At 44.4% G+C, this 17,400-nt stretch overlaps 1 protein-coding gene across 1 annotated transcript; it reads right to left on the bottom strand.

The window, feature by feature from the left end:
• Window positions 1-6,297: 6,297 nt before the first annotated feature.
• On the bottom strand, window positions 6,298-16,966 carry LOC116617812 (Golgi-associated plant pathogenesis-related protein 1). The gene is made up of 4 exons (XM_032380813.2): window positions 16,196-16,966; window positions 12,476-12,537; window positions 12,163-12,390; window positions 6,298-7,559 (listed from the first exon to the last, which is right to left on the bottom strand). The coding sequence occupies exons 1-4, from the start codon at window positions 16,263-16,265 to the stop codon at window positions 7,266-7,268; spliced, it is 654 nt and encodes a 217-aa protein (XP_032236704.2). The 5' UTR covers window positions 16,266-16,966; the 3' UTR covers window positions 6,298-7,265.
• Between the last annotated feature and the right edge of the window lie 434 nt (window positions 16,967-17,400).

The following is a 17,400-nucleotide window of genomic DNA, read 5'->3' as shown; positions in this document are numbered from 1 at the left end:
GTCCAAATGAGATAAGTTTCTACTCCGCCTGCGCACGCGACCAAATGAAATGAGTTTCTACCCCGCCTGCGCACGCGTCCAAATGAGATGAGTTTCCACTGCGCCTGCGCACGCGTCCAAATGAAATGAGCTTTCTACCCCGCCTGCGCACGCGACCAAATGAGATGAGCTTACTGCCCCGCCTGCGCACGCGACCAAATGAAATGAGCTTTCTACCCTGCCTGCGCACGCGACCAAATGAGATGAGCTTACTGCCCCGCCTGGACACGCAAACAAATGAGATGAGCTAACTACCTCACCTGCGCACGCGAGCAAATGAGATGAGTTTCTACCCCGCCTGAGCACGCGTCTAAATGAGATGAGTTTCTACCACGCCTGCGCACGCGACCAAATGAGATGAGTTTCTACCCCGTCTGCGCACGCGTCCAAATGAAATGAGCTTTCTACCCCGCCTGCGCACGCGGCCAAATGAAATGAGTTTCTACCCCGCCTGCGCACGCGTCCAAATGAGATGAGTTTCCACCGCGCTGCGCACGCGTCCAAATGAAATGAGCTTTCTACTCCGCCTGCGCACGCGTCCAAATAAAATGAGCTTTCTACCCCGCCTGCGCACGCGACCAAATGAGATGAGCTTACTGCCCCGCCTGCGCACGAGACCAAATGAAATGAGCTTTCTACCCTGCCTGCGCACGCGACCAAATGAGATGAGCTTACTGCCCCGCCTGGACACGCGAACAAATGAGATGAGCTTACTACCTCACCTGCGCACGCGAGCAAATGAGATGAGTTTCTACCCCGCCTGAGTACGCGTCTAAATGAGATGAGCTTCCTACCTCACCTGTTCACGCGACCAAATGAGATGAGTTTCTACCCCGCCTGAGCACGCGTCTAAATGAGATGAGTTTCTACCCCGCCTGCGCACGCGACCAAATGAGATGAGTTTCTACCCCGCCTGAGCACGCGTCTAAATGAGATGAGCTTTCTACCCCGCCTGTGCACGCGACCAAATGAGATGAGCTTACTGCGCCGCCTGCGCACGCGACCAAATGAAATGAGCTTTCTACCCTGCCTGCGCACGCGACCAAATGAGATGAGCTTACTGCCCCGCCTGGACATGCGACCAAATGAGATGAGCTTACTGCCCCGCCTTCGCACGCGACCAAATGAGATGAACTTACTGCCCCGCCTGGACACGCGACCAAATGAGATGAGCTTCTTACCTCACCTGTTCACGCGACCAAATGAGATGAGTTTCTACCCCGCCTGAGCACGCGTCTAAATGAGATGAGTTTCTACCCCGCCTGCGCACGCGACCAAATGAGATGAGTTTCTACCCCGCCATTGGTCGCTTACTGCCCCGCCTGCGCACGCAACCAAATGAAATGGGAAAGAGAACGGCGTAATCCTCCTTCGAGCCTTCTACCCTGCTTGCTCATGCGACCGAATGAGAAGGGAAAGAGGGCGACAAAGTTCTGTTTTCCCATTTTCGCGCTTCGAAATGCAATATGGCCGTGCCCAGGATTTGCCTGGGGGGGACGTTCTGGGTGGGGGGGGGGGGCTAGGGGGCGCAGTCATAGGCGTCGTCATATGGAAATAGGATAGTATTTGATGATCCTCCAATAAGAAATTGCCTACTGTTGCGGCCTAGGAGGAGGGGTGGGAGGGGGTACAGCCTGCGCACCCGTTGTGTTGTTGTGTATGTCTTGCGCACCCCTTGTGTACCCCTTGTGTTGTTGTGCACCCCTTGTGTTGTTGTGTATGCCTTGCGCACCCCTTGTGTACCCCTTGTGTTGTTGTGCACCCCTTGTGTTGTTGTGTATGCCTTGTGCACCCCTTGTGTTGTTGTGTATGCCTTGTGCACCCCTTGTGTACCCCTTGTGTTGTTGTATACCCCTAGTGTACCCCTTGTGTTGTTGTGTATGCCTTGTGTACCCCTTGTGTTCTTGTGTACCCCTTGTGTACCCCTTGTGTTGTTGTGTACCCCTTGTGTACCCCTTGTGTTGTTGTGTATGCCTTGTGTTGTTGTGTATGCCTTGTGTTGTTGTGTATGCCTTGTGTTGTTGTGTTCCCTTGTGTTGTTGTGTATGCCTTGTGTTGTTGTGTATGCCTTGTGTACCCTTGTGTTGTTGTGTACCCCTTGTGTTGTTGTGTATGCCTTGTGTATGCCTTGTGCACCCCTTGTGTTGTTGTGTACCCCTTGTACACCCCTTGTGTTGTTGTGTACCCCTTGTGTTGTTGTGTATGCCTTGTGTACCCCTTGTGTTGTTGTGTATGCCTTGTGTTGTTGTGTATAACTTGTGTTCCCCTTTTGTTGTTGTGTATGCCTTGTGCACCCCTTGTGTTGTTGTGTATGCCTTGCACACCCCTTGTGTTGTTTTGTATACCTTGTGTATGCCTTGTGTTGTTGTGTATGCCTTGTGTATGCCTTGTGCACCCCTTGTGTTGTTGTGTATGCCTTGTGTACCCCTTGTGTTGTTGTGTACCTCTTGTGTTGTTGTGTATGCCTTGTGTATGCCTTGTGCACCACTTGTGTTGTTGTGTACCCCTTGTACACCCCTTGTGTTGTTGTGTACCCCTTGTGTTGTTGTGTATACCTTGTGTACCCCTTGTGTTGTTGTGTACCCCTTGTACACCCCTTGTGTTGCTGTGTACCCCTTGTGTTGTTGTGTATGCCTTGTGCACCCCTTGTGTTGTTGTGTATGCCTTGTGTATGCCTTGTGCACCCCTTGTGTTGTTGTGTACCCCTTGTACACCCCTTGTGTTGTTGTTTATGCCTTGTGCACCCCTTGTGTTGTTGTGTATGCCTTCTGTACCCCTTGTGTTGTTGTGTACCCCTTGTGTTGTTGTGTATGCCTTGTGTAACCCTTGTGTTGTTGTGTATGCCTTGTGTTGTTGTGTATAACTTGTGTACCCCTTGTGTTGTTGTGTATGCCTTGTGTTGTTGTGTATAACTTGTGTACCCCTTGTGTTGTTGTGTATGCCTTGTGCACCCCTTGTGTTGTTCTGTATGCCTTGTGCACCCCTTGTGTTGTTGTGTATGCCTTCTGTACCCCTTGTGTTGTTGTGTACCCCTTGTACACCCCTTGTGTTGTTGTGTACCCCTTGTGTTGTTGTGTATGCCTTGTGTACCCCTTGTGATGTTGTGTATGCCTTGTGTTGTTGTGTATAACTTGTGTACCCCTTGTGTTGTTGTGTATGCCTTGTGCACCTCTTGTGTTGTTGTGTATGCCTTGTGTATGCCTTGTGTATGCCTTGTGCACCCCTTGTGTTGTTGTGTACCCCTTGTACACCCCTTGTGTTGTTGTGTATGCCTTGTGCACCCCTTGTGTTGTTGTGTATGCCTTCTGTACCCCTTGTGTTGTTGTGTACCCCTTGTACACCCCTTGTGTTGTTGTGTACCCCTTGTGTACCCCTTGTGTAGTTGTGTATGCCTTGTACACCCCTTGTGTTGTTGTGTATGCCTTGTGTACCCCTTGTGTTCTTGTGTACCCCTTGTGTTGTTGTGTACCCCTTGTACACCCCTTGTGTTGTTGTGTATACCCCTAGTGTACCCCTTGTGTTGTTGTGTATGCCTTGTGTACCCCTTGTGTTCTTGTGTACCCCTTGTGTACCCTTTGTGTTGTTGTGTACCCCTTGTGTTGTTGTGTATGCCTTGTGTTGTTGTGTATGCCTTGTGTTGTTGTGTTCCCTTGTGTTGTTGTGTATGCCTTGTGTTGTTGTGTATGCCTTGTGTACCCTTGTGTTGTTGTGTACCCCTTGTGTTGTTGTGTATGCCTTGTGTATGCCTTGTGTTGTTGTGTATAACTTGTGTTCCCCTTTTGTTGTTGTGTATGCCTTGTGCACCCCTTGTGTTGTTGTGTATGCCTTGTACACCCCTTGTGTTGTTTTGTATACCTTGTGTATGCCTTGTGTTGTTGTGTATGCCTTGTGTATGCCTTGTGCACCCCTTGTGTTGTTGTGTATGCCTTGTGTACCCCTTGTGTTGTTGTGTACCCCTTGTGTACCCCTTGTGTTGTTGTGTATGCCTTGTGTATGCCTTGTGCACCACTTGTGTTGTTGTGTACCCCTTGTACACCCCTTGTGTTGTTGTGTACCCCTTGTGTTGTTGTGTATACCTTGTGTACCCCTTGTGTTGTTGTGTACCCCTTGTACACCCCTTGTGTTGTTGTGTACCCCTTGTGTTGTTGTGTATGCCTTGTGCACCCCTTGTGTTGTTGTGTATGCCTTGTGCACCCCTTGTGTTGTTGTGTACCCCTTGTGCACCCCTTGTGTTGTTGTGTATGCCTTGTGTATGCCTTGTGCACCCCTTGTGTTGTTGTGTACCCCTTGTACACCCCTTGTGTTGTTGTGTATGCCTTGTGCACCCCTTGTGTTGTTGTGTATGCCTTCTGTACCCCTTGTGTTGTTGTGTACCCCTTGTACACCCCTTGTGTTGTTGTGTACCCCTTGTGTTGTTGTGTATGCCTTGTGTAACCCTTGTGTTGTTGTGTATGCCTTGTGTTGTTGTGTATAACTTGTGTACCCCTTGTGTTGTTGTGTATGCCTTGTGCACCCCTTGTGTTGCTGTGTATGCCTTGTGTATGCCTTGTGCACCCCTTGTGTTGTTCTGTATGCCTTGTGCACCCCTTGTGTTGTTGTGTATGCCTTCTGTACCCCTTGTGTTGTTGTGTACCCCTTGTACACCCCTTGTGTTGTTGTGTACCCCTTGTGTTGTTGTGTATGCCTTGTGTACCCCTTGTGATGTTGTGTATGCCTTGTGTTGTTGTGTATAACTTGTGTACCCCTTGTGTTGTTGTGTATGCCTTGTGCACCCCTTGTGTTGTTGTGTATGCCTTGTGTATGCCTTGTGCACCCCTTGTGTTGTTGTGTACCCCTTGTACACCCCTTGTGTTGTTGTGTATGCCTTGTGCACCCCTTGTGTTGTTGTGTATGCCTTCTGTACCCCTTGTGTTGTTGTGTACCCCTTGTACACCCCATGTGTTGTTGTGTACCCCTTGTGTAGTTGTGTATGCCTTGTACACCCCTTGTGTTGTTGTGTATGCCTTGTGTACCCCTTGTGTTGTTGTGTACCCCTTGTGTACCCCTTGTGTTGTTGTGTACCCCTTGTGTACCCCTTGTGTTGTTGTGTATGCCTTGTACACCCCTTGTGTTGTTGTGTATGCCTTGTGTACCCCTTGTGTTGTTGTGTACCCCTTGTGTTGTTGTGTAACCCTTGTGTTGCTGTGTATGCCTTGTGCACCCCTTGTGTTGTTGTGTACCCCTTGTGTACCCCTTGTGTTGTTGTGTAAGTATGCCTTGTGCACCCCTTGTGTTGTTGTGTACCCCTTGTGTAACCCTTGTGTTGCTGTGTATGCCTTGTGCACCCCTTGTGTTGTTGTGTACCCCTTGTGTACCCCTTGTGTTGTTGTGTAACCCTTGTGTTGCTGTGTATGCCTTGTGTACCCCTTGTGTTGTTGTGTAACCCTTGTGTTGCTGTGTATGCCTTGTGCACCCCTTGTGTTGTTGTGTATGCCTTGTACACCCCTTGTGTTGTTGTGTATGCCTTGTGTACCCCTTGTGTTGTTGTGTACCCCTTGTACACCTCTTGTGTTGTTTTGTACCCCTTGTGTTGTTGTGTATGCCTTGTGTACCCCTTGTGTTGTTGTGTATGCCTTGTGCACCCCTTGTGTTGTTGTGTACCCCTTGTGCACCCCTTGTGTTGTTGTGTATGCCTTGTGTATGCCTTGTGCACCCCTTGTGTTGTTGTGTACCCCTTGTACACCCCTTGTGTTGTTGTGTATGCCTTGTGCACCCCTTGTGTTGTTGTGTATGCCTTCTGTACCCCTTGTGTTGTTGTGTACCCCTTGTACACCCCTTGTGTTGTTGTGTACCCCTTGTGTTGTTGTGTATGCCTTGTACACCCCTTGTGTTGTTGTGTATGCCTTGTGTACCCCTTGTGTTGTTGCGTATGCCTTGTGTTGTTGTGTATGCCTTTTGTACCCCTTGTGTTGTTGTGTATGCCTTGTACACCCCTTGTGTTGTTGTGTACCCCTTGTGTTGTTGCGTATGCCTTGTGTATGCCTTGTGTTGTTGTGTATGCCTTTTGTACCCCTTGTGTTGTTGTGTATGCCTTGTGTACCCCTTGTGTTGTTGTGTATGCCTTGTGTTGTTGTGTATGCCTTTTGTACCCCTTGTGTTGTTGTGTATGCCTTGTACACCCCTTGTGTTGTTGTGTATGCCTTGTGTGCCTAGAAGTCCTGGATGGATCGAGTTAACAGGGTTTATCCAGGTGAACAACTCCTACAGCAGACTAATGCATTGGGAATTTAAATACAATCTTTACTATAGAACATGCTTATACACCTGTTTTAGATAAATTTGCACTTCTGGAATCCACGCGTCGCAGCCCGAGCGTCATGGGTAACGTTTTCTGCATCAGAAAATCTCGGTCATGAAAACCAAGAAAGCTTAACATTTTCAAACCTAGTATCGCATTTAGGTTTAAGTGAAAATTATGAAGCACTGCGTGCTACGATTACGATGCATAGATCCCCACAGAGTCATTTACCCTTTTTGAAGTCCTAGAATCTTCTCAAGATCACGCGAAGCCTAAGAAGCAGTTTAAACAGCCATCATGTGTACACCCAAATCTCCTTTGTTGAATAATTAATTATATGAAAAAAAACCCGATTATTTACTGAAATATTACTGATTAGACAGAGAAGGAAAATAAACTTTCATCAAAGAGTCGTTCACTACTGTTGGTAATTCAGACTTGTGTTATGCGTACAAGGACCAGTAAAAACATCTAGCTACATTATGATTAGAAATATTATCCAGTTTCACTGGAAACAAATCGACTGACGAAAGGTTCTTGTTAGCTACAGGAGTCGCAAGAACTTCTTTTAATTTAAATTAGAATTATCTTTTCAAAAAGACCAAAACTTTGTGGATAGTAGGAAAAACAAATGTTCTAAAGATTTAATCTCATAGGAAAAAGACAGAAAAAATACATTTAAATTTATCTGTCTCGCAAAAAGCTGGTTTCTTTATGATTTAAAGTGCGATAAAAGCGCCCTAGTGTTTTTTTACCCATAATTACATGAGGGCTTGTCGCGTAGCGGTTCTGCAAGTACCTTTCGTTCATCGACTGTTTGTGCATGCCTTTAAATTCAGCCTTCTGCTATTAATTGCCTTATTGTTTTTAAACAATACTTTTTAAAAAGAGTTCAGTCCAGCCACCCAAGTGTGATGCATGGAAAAGTGAATTAGCCTCTTTAAACGTCTCACAGAACATTTTTAACAGTGAGACACACGAAAACCGCAAGCAGCATCAAACGTACAGCGGTGATAGCTTCAAGCGCCTGCGATGACGATGGCCAGCGGCAGGGCATTCGCGTAGTAGGTACGTCCAGAGTGGCATTGCAAAGGGGCAGGACCGGGCGCAGTACGTTCTTCTCGTACTCTGAACTTCCTCCCGAGTTGCCAAGTGGATTGTACTTGAATACGACGTAGCTTCTACCGGAAGTGGTATTTCTTGCCCAAGCACCTCCAAGCTGCCTCGACGCGTTCCAGACCATCTGTGATAATACATGATCAGGAGATTTCTATCTATTATAACAAAGTGTTCAATGTTTAAGATAAGATAAATCGCTGAGATTTAATATTAATAACAATATAATAATAATAATATAATAAGGTTTATTAGAATTCCAACATGAGAGGCTCTTCTATGCTAATGAAACTAACTACACTAACTAACAATATAATAAATAATATACTATAAACTTGAAATTTTAAAAATATAAATATACAAGAAGACATACATGTTCCTATTTAGCATTAAGTGTGGTTACTCTGGTCCTGGCTCTATTGCTGAAGTAGAGCTTAGCGCTCCGCTTAAACATTGTGAAATCTTGAGCCTCTCTCGTTGCAGATGGTAACATGTTAAACATTTGAGAGGCATTATACGAGAAAGTACCAGGTGTGTGGGCCGTGCTAAGTTTAAATTCACTGCTGGACCTTAAAGTTCTGCCAGGTACATATTGTTGAAGCCGAAGATGTGCCGGCCAATTAGTAAAATGTACAGCCTTGAAAGCTAGTTTAGCTAGACTGAAATCCCGTCTTTCGGTGATAGGCAGCCAGCCTAGTTTGAGTACTTCTTCTAAACCAGCGTACCTCTTAGTGACAAAACCCGCGGCGGCTGGCTGGACTTTTTGTAAGCGCGCTAAGAGATAATCCTGCGCAGGGTAGGCTACAACATCGTTAAAGTCGATTCTCGACAAGACCAGAGTCTCTACTAGCTGCTTTCTGACGTGGAAAGGAGCTAGGTTCTTTAGTTTTCCGAGAACGGACAGAGTGGAATGACAGGAACTTATGTTTGTTTTAATGTCATTGTTCCACTTTAAGTTGTAATGGACATCGGAGCCGAGGAGGCGAGTGGACTGTACCCTCTCGAGAGACTGCCCATCAACGGTGACTTGGACTTGGCGCTCGACGAGCTTGTGACGATGGGCCATCTGTGCTGCTGAGAAGAGCATGGTTTTGGTTTTCTTGGAATTTAGAGTGAGGTTACACTCACTCGACCAAGATGACAGCCGATCAAGAGCGAGCTGCAGGCGTCTTTCACAGTCACTGATGTCACAAGGTTTGGCGTGAGCATAAAACGTGGTGTCATCGGCGTACTGATGGCATGTAACAAGGCTCAGATGCTCTGAGAGATCGTTAACGTATAGATTGAATAATACGGGGCCCAACACTGATCCCTGTGGTACACCGAGACACACGTCCGCCAATCTAGAGCTCTTGTCGTCAATTTGCACAAACTGCTTTCGTCCTGTTAAATAGCTGGTGACCCACATCAAAAATGACTTTGAAAAACCAAGATGGTGTAGTTTCTTCAACACAACTTTTTACGCAACGGTGTCAAAAGCCTTGGAGAAGTCGGCTAAGACAGCTAAGGTTACTTCGCCACGCTTCATTGCTTTGGTGATGTCATCTTTTATTGCAAGGAGACTTGTTGTTGTGCTGTGACCTTTCCTATATGCACTAACAGTGTCCTTTAAGATGCTGTCAGGACCACTGGAGACAAAGTCACTCATTTGACCAAGCACTAAGCGCTCATAGACTTTTGAGAGGACAGGTAAGATAGAGATGGGACGTAAGTCATTCCTGTCCTTTACATCAGCCTGCTTGGCTATAGGGCTTATACGAGCCACTTTCCAGGCGGATGGAAAATACTCTTGCGAGATACAGGTATTTAAAATGTGGGTCAATGGTGAAGCCAGATGGTCAGCGGCATGTTTGATGAATTTCACAGGGATCCCATCTGGGCCACATGAACAGTCTGATCTTAATTTTTTGAGTGCTGCTAGAACTTGAAGACATGAGACAGGCTTCAGCGTAAAAGCCCAAACAGGATCTTCCGGTAGAGACTGGATAAGATCCGAGATGTTATTAGCAGAGGTGGGCGTGGCACCAGTAACACGCTCAGCAGTAGAGGCGAAATGTGTGTTAAGTTCATTAGGGTCAAACCTGAGAGGCTGAGGGTTTGGGTTGAGTATCCGGTGAATCACCCTCCACACCTCTTTGGCTTTGACTGACGACAGTGCTTTGTAATAGAAATTATGCTTTGCTTTGCCAATCATAGCCTTGAGCTGGTTACGTTTCTCCCTGAAAGAGTTCCAAATTGAATCACTCTTATCTTTGCGTGCCTCAGTGCGCATGTTACGACAATCCTGTTGGAGCTTTTGGATGTCAAGTTCCTTCAACCAGGGCGCGGGTGGTCGCGTCACCTTGGTGCGCTTGAGCGGAGCATGACGATCAATGCATTCGCGCAATTAAGTATTAAGCATTTCGAGCTGCATCTCGGGATCGCTAGTGGAATAAACGATACTAAGAGGAAGCTGTTCAATATCGTTTGTGAAAGCATGTTCATTAAAGTTGCGCTCATCGCGTATGTACTTGTATCTGGGGGTAAAACGCGTAACGCGAATATTCATGCACACGTAGGGTGCATCATGGTCACCTATTTGCGGACATGGGAGGACGTCACAGTACGACACTTGTTTAGGCAAGTTCGTAATCTTATGGTCGATTAGTGTCCCAGAGTGTAGAGTAGTGCGTGTTGCCTTGGTAACAAGCTGCGTTAAATTCAAGGATTCCAGCACGTCCATATACTTGCGCACATAGCATTCCGACGGGCGGAAGAGGTCCACATTAACGTCTCCAGTGACTAACAGCATCCCATGCCAGGAGATGGTCAGATCGGGTAAGAGTGACTCGAAGGTGTCTAACCAGTCAGAGTATGTCATAATAGCTCCAGACCTGTAGACTACACCCAACAGCAAATTACTGTGCCTGTTGCGTCCCTTGATTTCCAGCCAGAGATGTTCCAGTGCAGGATATCGCCTTTCTATATCAGTTTTTCTTTTGAATTCAATTGACTCCTTGGCATATACACCAACGCCGCCGCCTTTCATTTTATCCCTTTGTTGAAGGCATGAACATACCCAGGTATAGTTACATGCTGTAGAAGAAGTTTATTTTCCTTTAACCAGGTTTCGCTCATAGTGATAATGTCAAGGGAATAGCGGTTGACCATGTGGAGGAGGCTGTCAAAAGTGGAGGTCATGCATTGGGTATTTATATGCATGATCTTGAGTTGATGTTCCCTCTCCTTAAGAGCACATAAGTGAGAATCGTCATCCACAGGGTTTCCATCAGATAGTCCGGATGTATTTAGAGACCGCTGTCCAAAGAACGGCATTTCGGATAGAAAACAATTAGAGCAAGTCCAGCTGCGTGGAGAATCGGAGCGAAATGTTTTAATGTTGAGGCCAGAGATTGACGCGCACCGTGCGTGAGTTGTGTCTTTGCACGTCGCGCAAACATACCGCTTCTGATTGCATTTGACTGCTTTATCGCAAACAGGGCATACAGGCGCTGGAGCTCGACGAGACGCTTTGTTCTTGGAGGTGGCGCAATCCTTTTTGGCGCTCCCATTGTTGGAAGGGCCGGGATTCAGTTTGAAAATTAATTAATGGAAAGTAGCGGTACTGTTAGTATAATACGCGCACGGGCGTTTGGCGCGTTTAATCCTGATACTGAATTCCATGCGCACCCGATGATCAACAAGTGAACCCATGTGAAGCATTCCAGCCATTCGGCGGGTACCCTGTGGCAAATGATGGGACAAATGAAGACGGGAATCCTGTGGTGCCAAAGGACAAATGATACTGCCACAGTCTACATGAGTAAAATTATTCACCGTAAGATTGTAAGAGGCTGCTTGGGTCTTGTATAACAGTATACTTTCCCAGAATAGGCTCAAAGTTGTCCTGACTCGTTGTCGAGTTGAATAATTCGCTTCGCTGGTTTCGGCTTGGTGTCCATTGTCTTGAAGCGTTGATGGCGATAACCCCCTTTGTTTTCTTAAGCAAATCCAGGCAAATGGGTCGCAGAAACCATCTCGAGAGCTGGTCAGAATATCCCATTTTGCGTAGTTATTTTGTGATGTAATCCAGTCAGAAGAAACCAATTTCCTGTAAACATCCTTAGATACACGTAAAGTGCGTTCGGGATGTGTTGAAAGCAGGTAAAGGGTGAAACTTAGAAAGAACACGGAGCTCCAAAGTACGCGTCTGTACATGTCGTCGTTATGCTCCGTTACACTCCGTTATACTTTGGTTATAGACTGGTAGACTTACTTACGTGGCTGGTAGACTAACAAAGGTAAAGACTTAAGCTGGTAGACTTACAAAGGTAAAGACTTACAGGGTAACGTGTCTGGTAGACTTACAAAGGTAAAGACTTACAGGGTAACGTGGCAGGTAGACTTACAAAGATAAAGACTTACAGGGTAACGTGGATGGAAGACTTACAAAGGTAAAGACTTACAGGGTAACGTGGCTGGTAGACTTACAAAGGTAAAGACTTACGCTGGTAGACTTACAAAGGTAAAGACTTACAGGGTAACGTGGCTGGTAGACTTACAAAGGTAAAGACTTACAGGGTAACGTGGATAGAAGACTTACAAAAGGGTAAAGTGTCCAGTAGATTTTAAGGGTTAAGTGGTTGGTAGATTAACAAGGGCTGGTAGACCTACAAGGGTTAAGTGGCTGGTAGACTAACAAGGGAAAAGTGTCCAGTAGATTTAAAGGGTTAAGTGGTTGGTAGACTTACAAGGGAAAAGTGTCCAGTAGAGAAGGAAAAGCCCGGGCTGTCGTAGTTATACTTGGCTTGCTCTTTATAGATGAACTTTACGGACTTCTCTCCGATGTTTGACGGTAGACCGGGCCACTGGATCACGTTAGATGACCCGTCATTGCCAAGTTTATCCTCTAATGCCAGCTGCTCAGCGTATGCCTGGGATGCGTTCTGAAGCGACTCAGACCACGTCAGGTCATCCACCTGAGAAACACACACACACACAAAAGACACAGTTAAACCGTCTGTCCGTCCCTCCGCCCGTCTGTGTGTCTGTCTGTCCCCTTACCTGGTGTATTTTGCGGTAGTAATTGTGCCATTCCAGGATTTCATCCTTGAATTCGGAGGAACCTTAAAAAAAGGAAAAAAAAAGATGTTAGCTTTAAGGTTGCAAAGCAAAGAAAAACCTTTATCACGCCCGAATGAACATTTCAAGATAGCTTTGAAGAAATATAGGAGCTGTGAAAATAACTACTAGGACTTCTGATAGTCAGTCGTTTATTTATGTTTTAAATAAATTTCCAATAATTATTAAAACCTGTATCCTGTTATCTAGCCCGCAGTGCTTCATGGGAATCAAATGATGGTATAAGAGTATCATATACATGTAGGGGTTTATCATTTAGATCATTTAGAGTGTTATTTTTAGAAAAATTGGATAATAACTAGAAGTATCTTCAAGATAGTGAAGTGCTCGGAGATTGGATCGGCAGATCACGGGCTCTAGGATAATTTTACTCCAAAGTAATGTCTAATGTCTTGTTAGTGTTTAATAAACTACGCATTTCTTTCCTCTACTGGTTGTGTTTGCCTTGTTTTGGCTCCTCCAGCGAGCTGTCCCTATGCGTTTGTTACGACCAAAGAGTCGACCACCAGCGGTACGTTTTTTTCCGACCCCCGCTTCCGCACGATTTTATTATATAGCGTATGGTTGAAGGTCGTAAACGCGTAGGGACAGAGCATGGGGGACAAACACTTGGGATGGGAATCCTTGGTTTATTCAGCACTAACAAGACATTACACATCACCTAGAGCCCATGTTCAGATACATTTTGATCCTGCACACACGGAAATACAACTTTCTAGGCATGCAGAGAGGCGAGAATGTTATAATGAGACAAACCGTGCACAAACGAAATGCGAACTTGTATTTCTTTTTTTTTTTACTTTAGAAAGATAAAAGAATAACCGTTCTCTATCTTTTGCCAGTCTCTCTTCTCTTGCTGTCCTACTCTGATATGTATTTTTGTTTGAACTTTTGTCACTTTGGACACAGTGGAAACATAATGCAGGTCATTAATGTATCCCAAGAAAACTGCCATGCACTCTGTATTTGATGTGTCTACATGTACCAACACAGGAGTTATAATGGTTGCAGGTGACCCTTGGGTGGAGTCAGTTATATGTATCACGCAATTAAATGTATTAGACACTGCTTGTATAATAAGGTTATCACACCATGTCCCCGATTTGGACATTTCAGTTATGTAACCTTGCCAAGAATCACCACCAAAACTTTCTACATAGAGCTCTGGATGGTTACTTAAGTGATTTACACCACTAAGACGTATATGATGATGCAATTCTGGATTACCAAAAAATTGATGTGAAAAGGCACGAAAAAAGCATGCACCACCACCTCCCACGTCATGAGGTACTAAACTAATCAATGCCAGCTTTTGGATTAAAACATTCCAGGGTAAAATACATTCCTTGCTACAGCTATTGCAATCCATAACTCCTCTTAAATTTGGAAATTCAGATCCCCGCTCGCTGCGCTCGCTCCGAGCAAATATGTAAACCCTTTAGTTATTGATCACGTGGATTGTAAAGTCTTCAGCTAATGATCACGTGGCTTGCAAAGCCTTCAACTAAAAATCAGGGGCTTGCAAAACCTTTAGCTATTGATCACGTGGCTTGCAAAGCATTCAGCTAATGATCACGTGGCTTGCAAAGCCTTCAGCTATTGATCACTTGGCTTGCAAAGCATTCAGCTAATGATCACGTGGCTTGCAAAGCCTTTAGCTAATGATCACGTGGCTTGCAAAACCTCAAGCTCTTGATCACGTAGGTTGCAAAGCCTTCAGTTAATGATCACGTGGCTTGCAAAGCTTCGGCTATTGATCACGTGGCTTGCAAACCTTCAACTATTGATCACAAGGATTGTACAGCCTTTCAGCTATTGATCACATTTACAAACATTTTTTTATTTGCACAACCGACACTTCAATAATCAACTATTTTTGCGTGGCACAATTTACACCGGTGACATCTCACAAGAAGTGACATCTAGAAGTGACATCTTCCCTTATCCATTAAAGTAGACGGGGGTGATCTTCCTTTATTTTAGGGTATATCCCTTTTTTCCGCTTCTGCCATCACTTAGGGGGTCTGACGCTAGTGGACCAGCATCACATCCTAATAACAACTGGGCATGAATATATTCAGAAAGGAGATGCGCTGGATGGTGTATAAAGGACCGCAATTCAGGAAAACTGAAAATGTGTCTGTTTTTAGTGCGATAAATAAGATAGATATCAAATAAAATAAATATCACAGCCCCCTTTGTGTCCGAGTAACCTGTGTTCGTAGATCCTGTTATCCGCCCCCGAAAGATCGCTGCAAAATCACATATTTTGTTTAACAAAGCCAGTATCACCTGTCTACACGATAAAGAACTCTTGACAACTTGTGAAAACTAGCTCAGCGTTGGTAGATATATGAAAAATCTATTATAATATTACGATAGCTTTCTCGGTCATTCCATAGTATTTCCCTCGTTTAAGTTTCTATGGCAACGAATAGATATAAACAAATAATATCTTATGTGCTAAAGTATTATTTTTAACCAGATACTGCTTTGTCTGCGATATTGTGCTCTTAACATTGACCTCAATATTGACTTGCCAAGTACTTACAACAAGATCTAGAATAAAGCGATGCGTTGTGTATCCTGCAAAGTGACTTGTTGATTTTGTGAAGGAATAACATTATGTGTCATTATTATGTGTCAAGGATGCCAAGGATGAGATAGCAACAAAATATTGTTTTGTAGGTGAGAGGGTATAGTTGGGGGCTGAATACCTCTTTGCCCCCTGCACATCTTGCCTTGAGACCATCAATTATCAATTGAAGCTGAAAGGTCAGTCGTCATGCGAGATGCACTATAATTCACACGTTCTCCCATATATTTCCCAAGCAAATAGTTTTTAATTTTCGGTCTTTTTTTAAAAAGATGCTGTAGAATCTATGAAAAGCCGTTTACTAGAATGCTGTACACCAACAAAATGAAAGGGATTACATCAAATGGTCCTCCGAAATTCAATTAAGACAATGTTCGTCTTGTTTATAGTACTCGCATGCATGAAAACGGCTGTGATTTGCCGATTCCCTTGCAATCTTTTTCTGGCTCGCAAAAAAAGTAGGCCAATAACCATTCCACGGTCCAAATAGAATAAACCTCTACCCTTCCCCACATGGAAGTTTTCAAATGTAAAGAGATTCAATACAACCTTTGCAAATCTTTATTATACTCAATTTTGACCTATATTTCATGTTCCTTGAAATAAAAACATTGCCCATGGCAACAAATGAAACATTCAATTTCAAACTATAACTACAAATAGATAAAATATATTTTTTTCTTAATGTGGCAACTGATGCTTGAAAAGTTGAGTCAACATCAGGTAGACTAAAAACTATCCTATATTTAAAGCCAGAAACAATTTTCTTCCTCTTGTACATGACTTAAAAAAGTAATGCGAAAAAGGTGCAAAACTAGCGTGTGAACAATTTTCATAAACTACCTACAAGCTACAAGCTATGTATGAAGTAAAGACGGATGCCTTTTGCTATTGTGAAAAATTTCTTACTCACTTTAAGATAGCAATACAGAAAAATGTTGAATAATATGGAATTATTTGCATTTTCTACTCAAAATATAATTCTATAAAATTGTATTAAAAAATCGTATGTTTCTACCTTTTTTCTTTCTAAAAGCAGCGCTTACCTTCTGACATTGCGAGTAGCAAAGCTATGCCGCACAAGGCGAACAGAGACCTGAGTTTGTGCACCTTCATCGTACTCAATATCTTCACTATTCAATATCTGGATCGCGCAGACGTGCCGATGGGTGAGAAGTAATCATAGGACTTGGGATAATACAGCCCGCGGGAGCTTAGCGCATTCAACGGACTGCATTCATTTTCCAATTAGGGGGTCTTTTTTGGAAGGATGCCATCCATGACCCTATTTTTCATAGCAAGCAGAGTGTCGCATTTAATAATCCTGTCAGATAACGCACCCAAAGGCAAGCTCCTGTCTACTAGTGTTGCGGCGTTAAACAAGAGCTTATTTCAAATGCGTTATGCAAACACATGAAATATTAACGGATTTTCACAATAAAGAGAGCGATGTCTGGGATCTGAGGCAAGTTGGAAATTGTCCAGTGAGTGAAAACTCTGTTTATCATTTGACATATAAAAACTTTCATTCAAGATTCTAGTCCCCGGTTTCTTACTTTAGGATAATCATTCAAGCTTCAGCACCGGTGATGTGTGAAATTATGAATACGCCCAAGCTCGTAGTTTCTGTTAATGATACACAAAAATCATTGCCAAACAAAGACACGTTCGCGCACTTTGAACCCCGATGTCCAACTCAGGAAGTCGAACTACCCGGCCACCCTGGATGCTATCATCATTATTTTTACTTTGAAAACTCGAGCTGCTTGCAAAGCCGAACTGTTTTGTCTTCCCTAGGGATTCGAGTTGATTAAATGACTTCGACTGTAGGTGCTTTGAGAACTGCGTCAAAGGCTAGCCGCGTGACCTGCAACTTCCAATATTTGCGAACTCTCACAACTTTCGACTGCTTTTAAGCGATTTAAAACTCGCTTCTGTTATTCAAACTAGCGGTATTTGAAGCTTTTTGACTGGTGAGCGCCTTGTGGAGGGGTGGTGTGATTTGAGGGCTTGCAAAGGAATCCGCTAAGAGGAATTTGAATAACGAAAGGCAGAAGGAGATTTAGCTTGGCGGAAATCGTTGGCGAGAGCTCGCAGCATACTAAAAAGTGTAGTATGCCTAGCCGAAAAGCGTGCCTTTATTTACAGTCCTATCAAGCTTGTTGATGATCGACATATTGATCATACTATATTACCCTGCTCATGATGAAGACGGCATTCTCTATAACACAGAAAATAGCGGCGGCACAAC

This window comes from Nematostella vectensis, chromosome 6 (genome assembly GCF_932526225.1).
Source record: "Nematostella vectensis chromosome 6, jaNemVect1.1, whole genome shotgun sequence".
In the NCBI taxonomy this organism is placed as follows: Eukaryota; Metazoa; Cnidaria; class Anthozoa; order Actiniaria; family Edwardsiidae; genus Nematostella; species Nematostella vectensis.
Note: the sequence above shows the minus strand (reverse complement) of the source record. Positions and strands in the feature narration are given on the sequence as shown.

Bases quoted from the DNA above. Each gene is read 5' to 3' on its own strand.
- LOC116617812 (XM_032380813.2), bottom strand. From the start codon at position 16,265: ATGAAGGTGCACAAACTCAGGTCTCTGTTCGCCTTGTGCGGCATAGCT. The intron at 12,538-16,195 runs GTAAGCGCTGCT...CCTTTTTTTAAG, and splicing joins GCTACTCGCAATGTCAGAAG to GTTCCTCCGAATTCAAGGAT. The intron at 12,391-12,475 runs GTAAGGGGACAG...TGTGTTTCTCAG, and splicing joins ACTACCGCAAAATACACCAG to GTGGATGACCTGACGTGGTC.